Source organism: Pelodiscus sinensis, chromosome 6 (genome assembly GCF_052426305.1).
Source record: "Pelodiscus sinensis isolate ZL-2025 chromosome 6, ASM5242630v1, whole genome shotgun sequence".
Taxonomy (NCBI): domain Eukaryota; kingdom Metazoa; phylum Chordata; order Testudines; family Trionychidae; genus Pelodiscus; species Pelodiscus sinensis.
The window spans coordinates 85,019,260-85,036,361 of NC_143057.1; the positions used below are offsets into that span (position 1 = coordinate 85,019,260).

The 17,102-nt window shown below is 44.4% G+C and overlaps 2 protein-coding genes across 4 annotated transcripts in view; one reads left to right on the plus strand and one right to left on the minus strand.

Moving 5' to 3' along the window:
• Window positions 1–6,703, minus strand: part of GFM2 (GTP dependent ribosome recycling factor mitochondrial GFM2) — a 34,190-nt gene extending 27,487 nt beyond the window's left edge. Inside the window, exons 1-4 of one of the 3 annotated variants that reach the window (XM_014574162.4) lie at window positions 6,363–6,703; window positions 3,730–3,839; window positions 3,136–3,225; window positions 1,432–1,519 (exon numbers count right to left, since the gene is read on the minus strand). In XM_014574162.4, the coding sequence (XP_014429648.2) occupies window positions 1,432–1,519; window positions 3,136–3,198 (151 nt within the window). In that variant the 5' untranslated portion in view covers window positions 3,199–3,225; window positions 3,730–3,839; window positions 6,363–6,703. Of the gene's footprint in view, window positions 1–1,431; window positions 1,520–3,135; window positions 3,226–3,729 lie in introns of all 3 variants that reach the window. The other 2 variants (XM_075932265.2, XM_089779353.1) reach the window with 2 other exon arrangements.
• A 48-nt stretch (window positions 6,704–6,751) lies between these two features.
• On the plus strand, window positions 6,752–14,268 carry NSA2 (NSA2 ribosome biogenesis factor). The gene is made up of 6 exons (XM_006124280.5): window positions 6,752–6,943; window positions 8,535–8,722; window positions 9,809–9,959; window positions 10,751–10,930; window positions 12,526–12,718; window positions 13,995–14,268. The coding sequence occupies exons 1-6, from the start codon at window positions 6,941–6,943 to the stop codon at window positions 14,060–14,062; spliced, it is 783 nt and encodes a 260-aa protein (XP_006124342.2). The 5' UTR covers window positions 6,752–6,940; the 3' UTR covers window positions 14,063–14,268.
• The last annotated feature ends 2,834 nt before the right edge of the window (window positions 14,269–17,102 follow it).

Here is a 17,102-nt window from a genome sequence, read left to right on the forward strand (position 1 = left end):
GAAAAAAAGCACTAGTCAAAACTTCAATTCCCACCGCATGAACGAAACCTGAAATCTCACCACTGCCAATTAATATATGACAATTAAATGCTTTGTCTTATACAACACCCCATTAATACATCCCACAATCTATTGCTTTTTTTGCAACTACATCATGCTGTTGGGATTATATTCAGTCTGAGACCCACTATAATCCCCAGATCCTTTTAGCAATACTTCCTAAGCAGTTTATTTGCCATTTTGTACTTGTAAATTTGATGTTTCCTTCTTAAGAATAAGTACCTCACATTTGACTTTGCTAAAATTTCATCCTTTTGATTTCAGACCAACACTCCAATTTGTCAAGGTCATTTTGAAGTCTAATCCTGTACAGGTTGGACCTCCCAGATCCAGCGCCATTGGGACCTGACCAGTTCCAAAATGAGAGAATTTGCCATACCAGGGGAGGTCCCCTACCTCTGGCCCCCAAGTCTACTGCCTGCTGCTGGCAGGCTACCCCAACAAGCACCTTGCATTGCTCACCCACCAAACCTGGCTGGGCTGCTCACCCAGCTGCTGTCGGCTCCTTGGGGCTGCTCTGGGTCTCCGGCTCCAGCCCTGTACTCTCTGGGGCCGTCATGGGGCTCCAGCCCTATGCTGTTGCAGGACTCCAGGCAGGTCCCACGATGCCCCCAGGCTGCCAACCCTATTGTCCCCACCCCCAGCTGGCCCTTCAGCTCCCAGGCTCTCTGGTCCAGGAGCATCCATGGTCCTGCTGGATGATGGGATGTGGCCAGACCAGAGAGTTCCAGTTTTCAGAGGGAACTTGTATTCCAAAATGCTTGTAACCCCTCTCAGCTCAGTGTCATCTTGCAAATGTTATAAACACACATTACTCAAACCCTTAATGAAAATATTGAATAGCAGTGAAGTTGCCAGCAGATGTGTCCTCCCAAATGAACAGGAAATTTAAATTAATGTTTGTTTTCACAGAAATTTTTTGGTCAGCCCCCTTTTAACAAATGTTCAGTAATGAAACTGTCCTTCACGGAGCTAAGAATCTTTCTCTCTCTGATCAGGAATCTCTCTCTCTCTTCACATGCTACTTGCTCAAGGCAGATCTTGATATTACTAGTTATCCTATCTTTACTGAGTACTTCAAACCATAAGGCTAGTTTTCCAGAACACTTAGCCCATTATTTGATTCTTTTTCATTTTTGCTAAAGAATTTACATTTTCCTCTTATGCCTTCTACTATGCAATGCCTCATTGCTGTGCCCTTGAGCCTCTTCTCTACTCTTTTCCTGTTTGATATACCTAATGTTATATACAATGGTTATAGAACAATAAGATTATAACAGTATAATTTAAGATTTTTTTTTCTATTTTCTTTCTACTACGTATAAGTGAAAAGCAACTTAAGAAAAATTCAACAATAATTTAAAATATTACCTGGCGGAAAGCTGTAGTTTCTTTCATGACATTCTTGTGATTTTAATCTTTTTACAATGATCGTTCTTGACCACCTGCAGCATATACACTTTAAGGGAAAAAATTAAAAATAGTTACTTTGTAGAAATACTTTTTTTAAAATTGTAGTAACTCCTTGCACTGTCCTTTTCCTAAAATGACTATTAATGATATCTGCAGCAAGAAATGCATGAATAGTCTGATAACATTTTCATGCATCTCTTGCTTCAGCTATTCTGAATAATAATATTTGGACACTTGCAGGCATCTCAGCATTACTTGTTAGAGTCAAAGACCAAAACCAAATCCAAACCCAACACAATTTTAAAAGCCTAATGAAAATACATGTTAAAGTTAAAGAGTACAGGCAGTCCCCGGGTTACATGCAAAACAGGGACTGTAGATTTGTTCTTAAGTTGAATCTGTATGTAAGTCGGAACTGGCGTCAGCCGCTGCTGAAACTGATCAGTTTCAACAGCGGCTGAATCTGGATGCCAGTTCTGACTTACATACAGATTCAACTTAAGAAACCCAGACATCCCCAAGTCAGCTGCTGCTGAAACTGATCAGCGGCTGATTCCAGGAAGCCTGGGGCAGAGCAACTCTGCCTCGGGCTTCCTGTAATCAGCCGCTGGTCAGTTTCAGCAGCGGCTGACTTGGGGACGCCTGGGGCAGAGCAGCTGGGGTGCTGCTGGGTTGCTCCAGTAGCGCCGAGGAGCCGCGCTACTGGAGCAACCCAGCAGCACCCCAGCTGCTCTGCCCCAGGCGTCCTGATTCAGCCGCTGCTGAAACTGACAAGCAGGTGTCCCTGGTCTGCTGGGGGGGTCCAGCGGCTTTGCTGGACCCCCGCCCCCCCGCAGACCTGGGGGACCGGGAGAAGCTTTTCTCGCCCCAGAGGACACGGGTGGCGACCTGCCGCCCGTGAGCTCCGGGGCGAGAAAAGCCCCGTTCGTAAGTGCGGATCCGACATAAGTCGGATCCGCGTAAGTCGGGGACTGCCTGTACTGTCAGTAAGAACAGTATTTAAACTAGAATTGTAAAATCGTGTTTAATTGGCTAACCAGTTAAACATATTATTTAACTGGTTAACTGACTATCGGGGAAAGGGTTGTGCGTAGTGGGGAGGGGGTGCCCAGCACAGCTGGAACACTTTCACCACTGCTGCAGGCAGGAGCTGCTCTGGTGTCCCGGCCGAAGCAACCTCTGTCCTTGGTGAATCAGGGTGCACTGCAGGCAGGAGCTGCACTGGAACAGCCCCTATTCGCACACGGCAGGCACCAAGCTGCTCCAGCCCCACCAGTTAAATTTAACCAGTAAACCTCACCTGTTAACAGTGAGGCTTACTGGTTAACCCTTCACATCCCTAGTTCAAACACATACAGGGAATGAGACCAAATGGCATACTGGGCCTCACTGGAGTTACACATATAAACAAAACATTTTACTGAAATTACCACTTCACTGAAGTAAAGATATACACATGAAAACCCATCTACTTATTTCTGAACTTCCTCACAAACTGTAAAATAAAAACCTATTTTGATATTTGAAACAGAATGCATATTAAGCTTAATTCCTGACATTAAATATATAGAGTTATTCAGATTGCTTAAAGTATCCCATTTTGCTTAAAAGAAAATACCAAGCAACTGCTCTCTGGCAAATAAAAATCTGAGAAAAACTTACCTTGTTGCACACACTTGATGCTTTCAGGACATTCACAGAAAGTCTCCTTAGAACTCTTAACATTGTTGCTCTGCAATCTACAGCTGTACCCTGCCAATATAAACAAATACTGTAGAAAAAGATTATGATTCAAATTAAGTATCTGACCTGTTTACATTCGAATCAATAGGAAAACTCTCACATGCCTAAATGGGAACTGCATGGGGCCATATTTTATCAGATGCATACAGCAGAACCTTAGAGTTACAAACACCAGTTAGAATTGATTAATCTACGACACCTTGGAGCCAGAAGTACACAACCAGGCATCAGCAGAGACAAAAAGCAAATATAGTACACTACTGTGTTAAATTACTTAAAAAAAAAGGGGGGGGGGGGAAGAAGCAGCATTTTTCTTCTGAATAGTAATGTTTCAAAGCTGTCAATGTTCAGTTATAAACTTTTCAAAAAACAGCCATAACATTTTGTTCAGTTATGAATATTTCAGTTACAAATACCTGTGAATAGAGGTTATTTGTAACAGAAGTTCTCATGTACAGTAAAGCCAACAGCTGCTAAAATTGATTTACATGAAAAAAATATGCCAGTACTTACTTTTTAATTATTTATGTATTCAGTTTAAAAGCATGGGACATAATCCAGTCCAAACAGCCCATGAAACTCCAGGACTACAGGGCTAAGCTGCATAGTGTGCCTCTAATTAACTGCGAGAAGGAAATATTGTTTGACAGCAACAGCATAGTACCAGTTCAACTTTCCAATAGCACCAAATAAAGATGTCAAAATGCAATTATCTGGCTAATTGTATAGTCGATACAATTTGTATCAATTATACAATTAGTAGATAAGTGCTGTTGTGCACAGCCACAGTGGGGGTAACTAAAGGAGCCCACTCCAGCCAGGAATAAGCAGTCCTAGCTCATGCTGGCTCCGGAGACACCTGGGCTGCAGCTCTGGATTTTAAATGTAGTAAGAGCCACTGAGCTCTTCCTATATTTCAAAAAACAGAGGCTCATCGATCAGTGCTAGCCAGGACTGCTCAGTCCCAGCTCACGCTGAGTACACCAGCCCATGTTTGTGGTGGACAGCTGTGTCCACCGCGAACAAGGGCTGGTGTTGGACCAGCCCGTTCGCAGAAGCCAGAGCTGGCCACGGGTAGGGGCTGCTCATGCAGCCGCCCGCAAACAGAGGCTGCCTGGTGACAACAGCCCCTGTCTACAGGGGAAGGGCCCTGCAGACAGGAGCTGCTTCGCAGCAGGCAGCACCCCACAGACAGTGCTGGGGGGAACTGTCTTTTAAGGTGGCTCTCCCCCCCCCACCCCCAGCACTGGTTCCTGTCCCCCACCTCTTGCTGCCTCTCATAGAGGCAGCTGGGGGTGGCACTGCAGAGAGCATGGGGCGAGCGGGAACTACTTGAGTCCCCGCTCACCCATGTTCCTTGCAGCACTTCTGCTTTTGAAATGTGCAAGAACCCAGAGGGCTCTTTACATTTCAAAAGCAGAAGTGCCTGCAGTGGGAACAGTGCAGCAGAGACTGAAGCAGTCCCCCCTCGCACTGCTTCCCCACTGTGCCTCTGCCTCTCCTGTGGAGACGGTGCCGGGAGGGTGGCGGGTACTGGCTTAAAGCCAGTGCCTCAAGCACTGGCTCCTGCTCACCCCTTGCTGCCTCTCTCTGATAGAGGCAGCAAAGGAAGGGAGAGGAGAAGTGACTAGTCAACTTCTTCATTTGCTGATCAGATAGTCGACTAGTCGCTAACATCCCTAGCACCAAATCCATTACATAGCAATCAGACTCAAAGACTCAAAATCCTAGAAGACCGTAAGAATAATAAGTAATCTTACTTATTACTTGTAGGTTTTGAAGAATGCATGGTTCAAAAAGTAATAAAATAAATTGCTGTAACAAGACAAATAAAAGAACTGTCTTTAAAGAAACACACACACCCTCTCTCTCTTCTGTTGATAATCAAGGAGGGAGGACATAAAAAAGACAGTAAGAATAAATAGATTCAAACTAGTTTTTTGCTAAAATTAGCAAGTTAGCCGGAGAGTATAAAGCAAGCCCTGAATCTGAAGGATGTGTGTCAGAATGGAGCATGCCAGAATAAGACATCTTCCTCTAGGTCCAACCTACTTGTAAATATCACATGCTTATGAAAACTTAGATACTTTATTGAGAGTAATGATTGCCTATTGTTAGGATATTATGCAGGTTTGTCAGAATTGCATAAAATACCTTTTGGCCTTCAAACTTAATAAAGGAAATTGTGGTTAAATTAGTATCTAGTGTTTTTCCATATAAATAATCCAAGTTAGCACACTGTGCACTACCACAGGACAAGTCATCTGCTTAAAGCTTCCATGTACATTTGCTTTTTACATTTTCATCTTTTGTTTAAGAATATATTGTCTCTGTAATAACAACACCTGGTGCAATTACAAGTTGTAAATGGCCTGTTGTCAATCACAGCTTCTAAGGAGAAGGGAGATAAGAAAAAAAAAAATTCCCCAAGCATCACCAACTCCAATGCCAGCAGAAAGGCAGGCAAGTTGTGCAGGGAAGGCACTAAACTGGGCCTCAGGGACAGGGTTAGATTTCACAGACTTCTCAGGCAAGTCACTGCCTCCCTAACTGGCAGGGATCCCACCTGGCCTCTTAGAGGCAGCAGGACAGGGTGGCAAGTGGAGCCGGTCCAAAACCTGTCTTCCCGCACAGACTGTCTCCCACCTGAGGCCCTGCACCGTTGCCTCTGATACAAAGACAACAGCATGGAGTGGCACCAGCCCCTGCCTGCAGAGGGAGGGAAGGCCGGGGATGGGGTGGGGGGGTTCTACAGAGCTGGCACATGCAGAATATTTGCTTAAAAGCCAGTTCTCTGCTCGTGTCAGTTCCCTCCTGCCCCCTCACCCTCCGCACTGCTGACTATCAGGGGCAGGGGTGGAGGGTCAGGAGGATCCAGTGCTTGTGGGCACCGGCTCCCACTCCGCCCCTTACTGCCTCTATATCACAGGCAGCAAAGGGGGGAGATGCAGTAGCCCAGGCGTATCAGTTAATCGTGAAGTCGTCTGCCCACAGACACCCCTAGCCGCCACCAGCAACCAGCCACACCGAAAACTCCTCAGTGACCCTCGCAGGCGGGGCGCTGGGCCCGGCACCCCCGGGCTCTCCACAGAGCGGCTCGCCGGGTCACACGCGGTCCCAGGCCTCCACTGCCTGGCGACACTCACCGGCCGCAGCCAAGACACCCCCTCCTGCCAGAGCCGCCTCGCGACCCTCCGGGCTGACCTACAACGGCGCACCCGCTCGGGCCCCGCTGCCGGCCACCGGGGAAAGTCTGACCCTTCACCCCGCGACCCTGCAGCAGCTCACTTCCGCTTCCGCCTGGCCCCGCCACCTTCCGATTACACTCCACCCAGAAAGCCTGTGATAAGGAAGTTTATTCCCCGACCGCTCGGCGGCGCGGTGCCCTTTCTCTGCCTCCCGGTCAGCCCCGCCCACCCCTCTTCCCAGGTTCCGGGCCCACGCAGGAAGGTTCCATCCAGTTCTGCCCATGATTAGCCTGCCAGGCTACGAATCAAGCTTTTCTTCCACGCCGACAGGCGCATGGAAGCGAAGGCCGTCAGCGGAAGATGACGTGTAGCGCTCGCTACGGGCGAAAGGAACTACCGGGGCCGGAAGTGGCTCTACTCGGAGCCGTTTTCCAGACGCACCAGTCTTTTCCTTCTCGTGCGGCGCCCGTAGGGGAGCATCGGTGGCTGAGGCGCGAGCTGCCCACCACGGCCCCAGCCCCACGCGCTGAGCCGCCATGGTGAGGGGGCGCCGGGAGGGGTGAAGAGCGGCTCCGCCGGCGGGAGGGGGCCTTGGGCTGGGCGTAGCCGGAGCTTACTTGTCCCGAGAGCAGCGGGGCGTCCCGAAACAGCCGCTGCCCTCGCTCTCCGGGCAAGCGCGGCCTGGACCCGGAGTCCCCCTCCCTGCCACCGGGGACTCTCCCCGTTGCTGCCCTGCCCTCCCCCTTTCTGGGGCGCGCCCCGCCGTTCAGACGAGGGCTGTAACTTACAGGGACTAATGGACTGTGAGCAAAAGGTTATGGGATAGTTGACTAGCCGCCTCCCCCCCCCCCCCCCCATCACAAAGAGGCAGCAGGAGGGGGAAGAGGAGAGGGTGCTGGGGGAGCTGGCTTAAAAGCCGGTTCTCCCCCGCTCCGTGGGAGGGGGCAGGAAGCACCCACATGGAGCCTAGGGTCAGTGGGTGACTCCCTGCTGGCACTGGGCTCCATGCCGCACACTAGTCCTTATCGACTAATTGATGAAAATCCCATCAGCTATTTGATTAGTTAACTAATCAACATTTAACATCCCTAGTTCAGACCAGTGCCCTGGAGCCAGGTGGTCTCAATCTACAGTCCCTGCTGCCGTACTTATAGACAGCTTGGTACTGTGCTCCGCCCCCCCAGCTCCATGTCTGTGAAGGGATGCTCTGCCACCACATGAATCATGTTCCTGCAAACAAAAATTTAGTAAACTAATCTGGTTGTTGCTTTTCTTTGATTGGATGGAAGATGATAATATTTATACCTGTTTTGTAACAACTGGGGGATGGTCTGATCCTGTAATGTTGGAGACCCAATATTGATAGGCAGATATTTCAAAAGACTATCTTGTAAATTTGAGCTATAATTTCAGTGCTTATCATTGCACACAAGCCACCATTGCTTTCTGTGTGGTTCAAGTAGGGCATGAGGAAGGGGATGATAGCAGAATTCAATATAATAGGCCTTTGCTAATATAGACAGGTTCCCCACAGTCTGTAGAGGGATACAGGACTTCTCTTTTGAGTCATCCTGAAGTGGAGCATGAACCATGATCATAGATAAATCTCATTCATTGCAAATAGGATATGAGAGGTAGATATGTCAACCTATGTCGTCAATTCTACATATGGCTTCTATTACCATAGTCGTGCCTTATGGGTGTTTAGCCTCACAAGATTTCCCTGAGAGAGGGAAAGATTATTAGATCCACTTTTTTCATAATGAGAATTAAGTCAGAGACACAGACTGATCATCCAGGAAGTATGTTGTCAAATAAACCTGGGAACGTTTGTTTTATCTCTCTGGAGAGAGGATGAGAACAGCTAAGTTTCAGAGTGAGGGAGTAAGTTTTAGTTTCACTAAGCTGATCTCAGGAACCAAGTGTGTGCGGATCTAGACACTGTATGTGCACTGCCCCTGTTGTAACCACATTATGCTGTCATCAGCTATCTCTAAGAAGTATTCAGTCATAGCGAATGTTGGCTCTGTGGTACAAACTATTGAAGATAAGAGCAAATTGAGTATATTGTGCAAAAAGCTTCTTTGACACACTTTACTAAATTCTAAACAATATTCCTTGCTTTTACAGCCACAGAATGATTACATAGAGTTACACCGCAAGCGATACGGTTATCGCTTGGATTACCATGAGAAGAAGAGGAAGAAGGAGGGCCGTGAGGCTCATGAACGGTCAAAGAAGGCCAAGAAATTGATTGGGTTGAAGGCCAAACTCTACCATAAGCAGCGCCATGCTGAGAAGATACAAATGAAAAAGACGTGAGTATCCATGTTTTCATTGATATTGTTGAAATCTCATGATAGCTCAAGGTTGTGACTTAGAGTAGTTGATGTAGTTATGAAATATTAAGCTACGATCCGTAGAGGAGGCCCATTTAAATTATGCACTACAGCTTCAAAAATGCGTATTTACAGGAACAAAATTGTTCTGTGCCATAATTAAAATATTTCTCCTTGCTCTCCCCTGTCTATTCAATGCTAGCAGTGGACCTAGTATCTAGCACTAGCACTACCAATAATGAACATTAAACACTGGAACTGCTTCTAACATCATTATTAAGTAATGGGTTAGGGCCTTTCCATGACTCTCCTATTTATTCAGATATTTTTCTGCCTTCTTTAAATGTATCAGAAGTGGTGCAACACTTAAGATCTTAAATTACTGTACTAATCTGTAAAGTTAAAATCATACTTGTATTTGACATTTTTACCCACAACTTATAACTGAATTAATTAGAGGAAAAGTTTATTCAGCTCTGGTGTTCACAACCCTGTTTGAGAGGTTATTAAGTGGGAAGTCATGAGCTGTCAGCCTCCACCCCAAACCTCATTTCACCTCCAGCATTTTTAATAGTGATTTTTTTTTTAAAGTTTAAAAAAAGTTTGAGTGGATGCACTTAGACTTGCTATGCAAAAGGGGTCACCAACACCCTTTGAGGACCACTGATTTAGCATATCCCTTTTAGGATGTAAAATCCTGTTTTAATTGGTTAGCTAATTAATTGTGGTGGTTAACTTATTAAAGGGGGTGGGCTGGCTGGAGTGGGTCCCTTCACCCTTTTCCCCATCACAGGCAGGAGCTGTTCCTGCACCAACTACCAGTTAACTTGTCAGTCACATCACTAGGCCCTTTCACAGCATTTTGTACAGTCAGTTTTGGTCCTAAATCCTGGAGTTGAAAAGTTGTTACATCTTTAAAAGAGAGCTTCTGAGCATACCTAGGGCTTATATTGAAAGTCAAGTGTGATATGGCCTTCTAGCTTTAGATGTTTTTTGTACAGCATCAGGATGTTTTTCGTACAGCATCAGGATGTTTTTCTGAATACTTTTTGGTTTTCCTTCTAGGATTAAGATGCATGAAAAAAGAAACACCAAGCAAAAGAATGATGAGAAAACCCCAGAAGGAGCTGTACCAGCATACCTGCTGGATAGAGAGGGCCAGTCCCGGGCGAAAGTTCTCTCCAACATGATCAAACAGAAACGAAAAGAAAAAGCTGTATGTAACAACAGAAGAAATACAGATAATTTCTGTTCCTGGGGTTTGTTTAATAACCATTCACTTGCAATCAGGAGGCAGTCTGAATAGTTGTGCAGGTTTGATTGGCATAAGGGATATTACCGGTAACTGGTAAGCATGAGGCTTACTGGTATGTTAACTGTTTAACTAGTCTTTGCTGGTTAACTCAGGCAGTGGCCAGCCGTGCCGCGCTGGCCAAAGCAGCCACAGCTATGGTGGAACCTCATGGCCATAGCGGGGATAGGTGGTGAAACTTGGTTAAAATGATTAACCAGTTAAGCACTATTGGCTAACAGTTTTAACATCCGTAATTGGCATGTTAAGCTTTCTTTTTTTTTTTCCCAGTAAAACTCAGTATATTTGTGCCTGCAAAAACTCTTAATGGTGGAGAATTTGTCAGAAAAATAGCTAACAAGCATATACAGTAACTTTCATGACATTTAGCAACAGTGTCAAATCATCCTAGACCCCAATAGAATATGGGGAGGGAAAAATCAATCGCTTTTTTTAAATGCCAGAAAAGGAGCTAAATATATATTGACTGATATAAAGAATTCAAATGTTTGAGACAATAGTGTTCCTTATGCTAATTGTCCTACTTTATCAGAATGACATGTCTTTTTATAAATGTTTTTAATACAATAATATTTAAGAATTGCTACACCTTAGTTATATAAAAGGAGGAATTATAATTTCCCTTTTTTATTCTTTGATATCTCTTCCCTTCCATGTACTAACACTTTAGTAATACTACTGGCTCTTCTTTGTAGGGGAAATGGGAAGTTCCTGTGCCAAAAGTCCGTGCACAAGGAGAAACTGAAGTTTTAAAGGTCATCCGTACAGGAAAGAGAAAGAAGAAGGCCTGGAAGAGGATGGTTACCAAAGTCTGCTTTGTTGGGGATGGCTTTACTCGAAAACCTCCTAAATATGAACGATTTATTCGACCGATGGTAAATTACTTGTGTAAAGACATGGTATAAGCATTGAATTGGTACATAATATTTGTTAAGTGACTCTTCCCAGTGAGGAAATGTACTTTGCTAATTAGTTTAGATTTTACCACTTATTTTTAGTAAGGTCGCAAGTGTATGGCAATCAGGAATTCATGGAAGCCTGATACCCCAGCACTAACGGCCAATCCCCAGAGCTAGGACTGACAGCTAGAGCAGAGGGCAGGTGCCTGAAAGCAAGAGCCCTGTTTCTCAGCACTCACCCTGCGGCACAGGGGTAACAGCCCAAGCATGCTGCCAAAGTCCTGAAATCATGGAGGTCATGGATTGTGTGACAAACTGATAATCTCCACGCTAAGGCTGAAACTGTTGTAAGGTAGCCACATTTCTAGTGGTTTCCTTGTAAAAGCCTAAATTATAGAAATATGTGGCTGGAAGGGACCTTGTAAGGTATTCTAGTCCAGACTCTTGCGTGGAGGCAAGACCAAGTAAACCTAGATTATCCTCGAGAGGTATTTGTCTAACCAACTGAAATCTGATGTATGAGGAGACCCCCGGAGTTCTTTCAGGAGAGGCAGTGACCCAGCTGATAGGGCACTGGTCTGAGATTCAGTGCTTGGGTCCTATTTCCAGCTCTACCACTGGCATGCTAGGTAACTTTGGGCAAGTCACTGCATCTCTCAGTTCCTCAGATTCCTTCAGTAAATGTTAATTTTACTTGTCTCCCTGGAAGAGTATTTTGTGAAGTCTGGATGGAAGAGTGTTCTGTAAAACTCTCAGGCTACGTCTACACTGGCATGATCTTGCACAAAAACTCTTTAGCGCAAGAGTTATTGCGTTAAAGTAGTTGTGCAAGAGCGTCTACACTGGCATGTGCTTTTGTGCAACAGATGTGCTTTTGCGCAAGAGCATCCATGCCAGTGTAGATACTCTCTTATGCAAGAAAGCTCTGATGGCTATTTTAACCATGAAATTCATGTTGCCTGTCTACACTGGCCTCTTGCGCAAGAACAGTTGTGCAAAAGGGCTTAAGCGGGAGCATCATAGTTCTTGCGCAAGCAGCCCTGATTTCATACAGTAGAACGTCAGTTAACTTGCACAAGAACACACGGCCAGCAAGTTTTTGCGCAAGAGCGGCACTTTGGCACAAGATCGCGCCAGTGTAAAGACAGCCTCAGATTTATAATCCCGCAGTAGGTGAGACGGGAAGAATGGCTGTTTTAGGTTTTACAAGGGACACTTAGAAACTAAGAACTTGAGCCTAAAAATAATGTGAAATACTTGACTATTAGCTCCTGATTTCTTCAGCATATAGAAAACTGCAACAGCAAGTATCCTTCTTTCCATACTAATTCTACAGTGATACATACTGAAAATGAACAAATCTGAATAGTATCTAAAGAATTTAATCAAGCTGATCTTTTCAGTGTTGAATAAATCTGACAACTTACAATAGACAGCTGATTTAAAAAACAACAACCACCAAATCACTTCAATAATTCCTTTAACTAAAGAAAATTATGGAAATAATGTAATTAGTGGATTAACTTTTTTTTTTAAGTGATGGCTTTAATAATTTTATGATTATGTAACAGGGCTTACGTTTCAAGAAGGCTCATGTAACACATCCTGAACTTAAAGCTACTTTTTGTCTGCCAATCCTTGGTGTAAAGAAGAATCCCTCTTCCCCTCTGTACACAACATTGGGTGTAATTACCAAAGGTACTGTTATTGAGGTGAACGTAAGTGAGCTTGGCCTTGTGACACAAGGGGGAAAAGTCATCTGGGGTAAGTATCTAACAAGACGTTATCAGCTGTATTCTATAGCTCATCTAGAATTTTAATAAAGATTTGAATCTAATTTGTTATAAACTTGTTAAATTATTTAAGACTAACAGTTATACGGTGAACTGAAAGCTTAAGGGTCCAAAATCACCAATATAATACACTTGAAAATAACTTTAGCTGGCTCTGAGTTCAAGGTTCTTGTTTGCTCTGCTGTTATTAACCAGTAACCTTAATATTGCAAAAAATTTAAGCAAATGCATAAGTTTATGCAATAGGAGTAGTTCATTTAGTTTCAAGCATATGCATAAGGGTTTGCAGGATCAGGACTATTGTTTCTAGTTGTGTAGTTGCAGAGGACAAATTCCTGAACTCAAGACTTGGCAAATTAGTGTTAGAGGCCACTTTTTTCAGTGTGGTTAAATATAGACTCAGTCATGCATCCAGAGTCCTGGAGGTTGCTTTCAAACTAAGCTAAAAATGCTAAGTTGAAGTCTCATGATGTAGGTATTTTGGTTAGGGGGTAGGTGTGCAAAGTGTGTGTGGAGGGGTTTGTGGGTGCAGGAGTGCAAAGGGTTTGGGTTACATGGGGGACAGAAGATTGAGCTGGGGTGCCAGAGGCAGGCTGTGGCCAGCAGCCCAGATGGTTCCATAGCTGGGCTCCCTGTCTTCCATGCCCCTGCACTGGCTGCAGGGGCATGGGCGGCTGACTCTGAACACTGTGACCCTGGAGGTGGAGGTACTTCACGTGCTGCCTGTCCTCCAAACAGGCAGCTCTCATTGGCTGGAAACTGGCCAGTGGGAGCTGCAAAATTTTTCTGGGGACAAGGGCAGTGTGAGAAGAGGCTTCCAGGCGAGGCACCCCAGGCTCACAGTATTCAGAGAGCTTCTACAAGCACAGCCTGCCTGAGGTACCTGTGGTCTGGAGGCTCGGAAAGCCGTATTTTTACCCGCCTAATAGGGTGGGATTGGTGGTGGGAACTTTTAAAGATAAATACATTTACGTTCTCATAACACAAGAACTAAGGGGTCACTAAATGAAATTAAATTAGCAGCAGATTTAAAACAACACAGTCAACCTGTGGATGTTGCGAAGGCCAAGGCACTAACAATGTAAAAAAACTAGATAAATTCACGGAGGGATAGGTCTTTTGGTCTGAACCAATATGGCTCTTCTTACATATATTTGATTTTCAGGATTGTTTATTTTTCATAGTAATAGAAGTTGTTGGAAAATTATACTTTTGTTCAAAATTGTTTTCTTTCCTCTTTTCTTTAGGGAAATATGCACAAGTTACTAACAATCCAGAAAATGATGGCTGCATTAATGCAGTCCTACTTGTTTGAATGGGAGTTACTAAATATTGTATATGGACTCTTACAAAATCAAGACAAGTAAATCAAGAAGATTACCTGTAATTTAAAACCTTTAGCTTTCCACAAACCAACCATCAAACTTGAACCCAAAAGAGGACGGCTCCTGCAAATTCTACAAATACAAACTGTTTGATCCATTGAACATCACCAGAATAAATTTGTTCACAGCTTTCCAATTGTGTTTGTTTTGTTTTGAGAAATTATTTTTTCTAAACTTATTAGTTGAAAGTGATGATTGCTCTCCTGAAACTTGTAACTCAGGATCTCTTTAGAACAGGGGACCCAAAGGTCTAGGGGCCAGATGCAGTACTTGGGGCTCAGGGCTCCTCTCCCGCCTGCTGATTTTTCTGTGGGCCAGCAGCCACTGCCCCAAAAAATGTTTCCCCGCTCCTGTTTTAGAATGTCTGCCTAAATTTAAAAGAAAATGCAATGGAGGTTCTTTACAGTAAGAAATAAAAGGCAGAGTCATACAAACTGCCTGTTGGGGTCCTAAAGAAGTACAAAAGAAAAGAGGAAATCCCAGATACAGAGGATTATGTTCCAGTGAGGGCCAAGCAGTTTCAGCAAAGAATGCTGATTTTCAACTGCACAGCACATGCAGCATGTTCTGCCCTAGATCCAGCTTACTTGTTGATGGAGCTGTATATCTTAAGACTCTTCAGATGGTGTTCATCTGTAAACTAATGGAGAAAACCCATTGTCACCTGGGACAACGGAAGGAGAGAGGTCTAGCTTCCTAGTGATAAGTGACCACAAGTTATAGTACCAGCATTTTAGTACTTGCTACTAAATATTCTAAAGTCAGAACTGCAGTAAGAAGGGAAAAGAATCTGACTTGCAAGTATTAGCCATCTGAAAGCCTATGCACTTTGAACAGATTCTTTCCATCACTCATATGTTTTTAATGTAAGGATTGCCAGAGATGGATATGCATGAACCTACGGTCTTCATTGTAATCATTACTCCCAAATCTCAGCTGAATCAGAGGAGGATGTAAGGCTTGAGAGCATAACTTTTTGCTTCCAAGCAAGGAGATTTAAAAGCTAACTTATCTTGAGCTACTCCATTTGCATTTGCTTCAAGCCCTTGGCACTTATACACACCAACTACAGGCAGTCCCCGAGTTACGCGGATCCGACTTATGTCGGATCCGCAGTTTCGAACGGGCCGTCTCCCTGGTCTCCAGCAGACCAGGAGGACGGGGAGCAAAGCGGCGGAACATGCGGGCAGCGGACAGCCACGGCGCGTCTGGGCTGTCCTGCTGCCCCTGTGCTCCACGGCTTTGCTCCAGACGCCTGTGGTACAGCAGCTGGGGCGCTGCCGGTTTGTCCCGTAGCGCCGCTCTGGGCGCTACTGGACCAACCTGGCAGCACCCCAGCTGCTCTGCTCCAGGCGTCCTGATTCAGCCACTGCTGGTCAGTTTCAGCAGTGGCTGAATCAGGACGCCTGGGGCAGAGCAGCTTGGGTGCTGCTGGGTTGGTCTAGTAGCGCCGAGGAGCGGCGGCGCTACTGGAGCAACCCAGCAGCACCCCAGCTGCTCTGCCACAGGCGTCCCCAAGTCAGCCGCTGCTGAAACTGACCAGTGGCTGATTACAGGAAGCCCCTGCCCCGGGCTTCCTGGAATCAGCCGCTGATCAGTTTCAGCAGCAGCTGACTTGGGGATGCCTGGGGTTCTTAAATTGAATCTGTATGTAAGTCAGAACTGGCGTCCAGATTCAGCCGCTGTTGAAACTGATCAGTTTCAGCAGCGGCTGAATCTGGACGCCAGTTCTGACTTACATACAGATTCAACTTAAGAACAAACCTACAGTCCCTATCTTTTACGTAACCCGGGGACTGCCTGTATCATATTTTGACATAAGAAGCCAGAGATAATCCTTTACAACGAAATAACTTGCAATAATAAGTTATTTTGTGCATGTAGACTACATCATTGCAGGTGCCTACGCAGCATTATCACATTTCTAACTCTTTATTGGTATAAAGATAGAGCTTTTATAATAGAAAGCAACATACAAAATAGAATATAAATTAAGGCCCCCAAACCTGCAAACATTTGCATGCATATTTGAGTCTGTAATCCCACTTTTCAGCAGGGTTTATATTAAACACGTTATTGCAAGCTCATGGCATATTTCATTTCTTCAAGGACCAGCTCTTGTAGTCCAGTGATTACAGTAGAATCATTTTTTATTTAAATATAAAGTTCCAGCCCTCAAAAAAAAAAAAAAAAAGCTCCAGAGCCCCAGAGGTATTTAGGCTGCCAGCTTCCATTGATGTCAAGACCTTTGAGGCTTAAGGCCAAGATGCCTAAAACATTCCTGACAGTGATTTTTCTGGACCAGACTCATTTATTTGAATGCTTGGCATTGGTGGTACTACATGTATCAAAAAGTTGCTAACAAGCATAAAATGAAGCATATGTACAATACAAGGATCTGCAGAATTGGGACTTAGTCCATAAAAAACCTGCCATTAAATGGATCAAACTAAATGCAATTTAACTGCAGAAGCTTCCATCTAAAGTTGTGTTCATGCAGTGACTGGCTTCACTGCATTTTTTTAAAGCTAGAATTTAGTCTATTTTAAGAAAATCTTGTCAGTAATGTATTTCCCAAGTTTATGCCTTCGAAGTGGTTACTTGTAGTTTTCAAATAAACATTCATATAATGAACAAAAAAGTAACATGACTGATTTGAATTTAATGAGGATCATAAGCAAATATATAGTGTGTACTAATATTTGCTTAAGGTGGGGGAAGACATTTTTGAGAGAGACTCTGGCCTCAATCCCTCCCACTTCTCATATCAGAAATGCCAGTTGAATCTGTTAAATCTTCACATATGGCAAGTAAGACAATTAGAGAAACATTTTTATGTAACTGTTTTCATAAGCGGGGACCACAATGCATGTTTTAACTTAAGTTGTTTTCATACTGTGAACACAATCCATTTTTAACTGCACAATAAAGTTGCTTCCAGTAAGGATTTAGTCCTACAATTATATCTTC

Excerpts from the sequence above, each read along its gene's own strand:
- NSA2 (XM_006124280.5), top strand. Across the intron at positions 10,931-12,525 it reads AACGATTTATTCGACCGATG|GGCTTACGTTTCAAGAAGGC; the intron begins GTAAATTACTTG and ends ATTATGTAACAG. Across the intron at positions 12,719-13,994 it reads AGGGGGAAAAGTCATCTGGG|GGAAATATGCACAAGTTACT; the intron begins GTAAGTATCTAA and ends TCTTTTCTTTAG.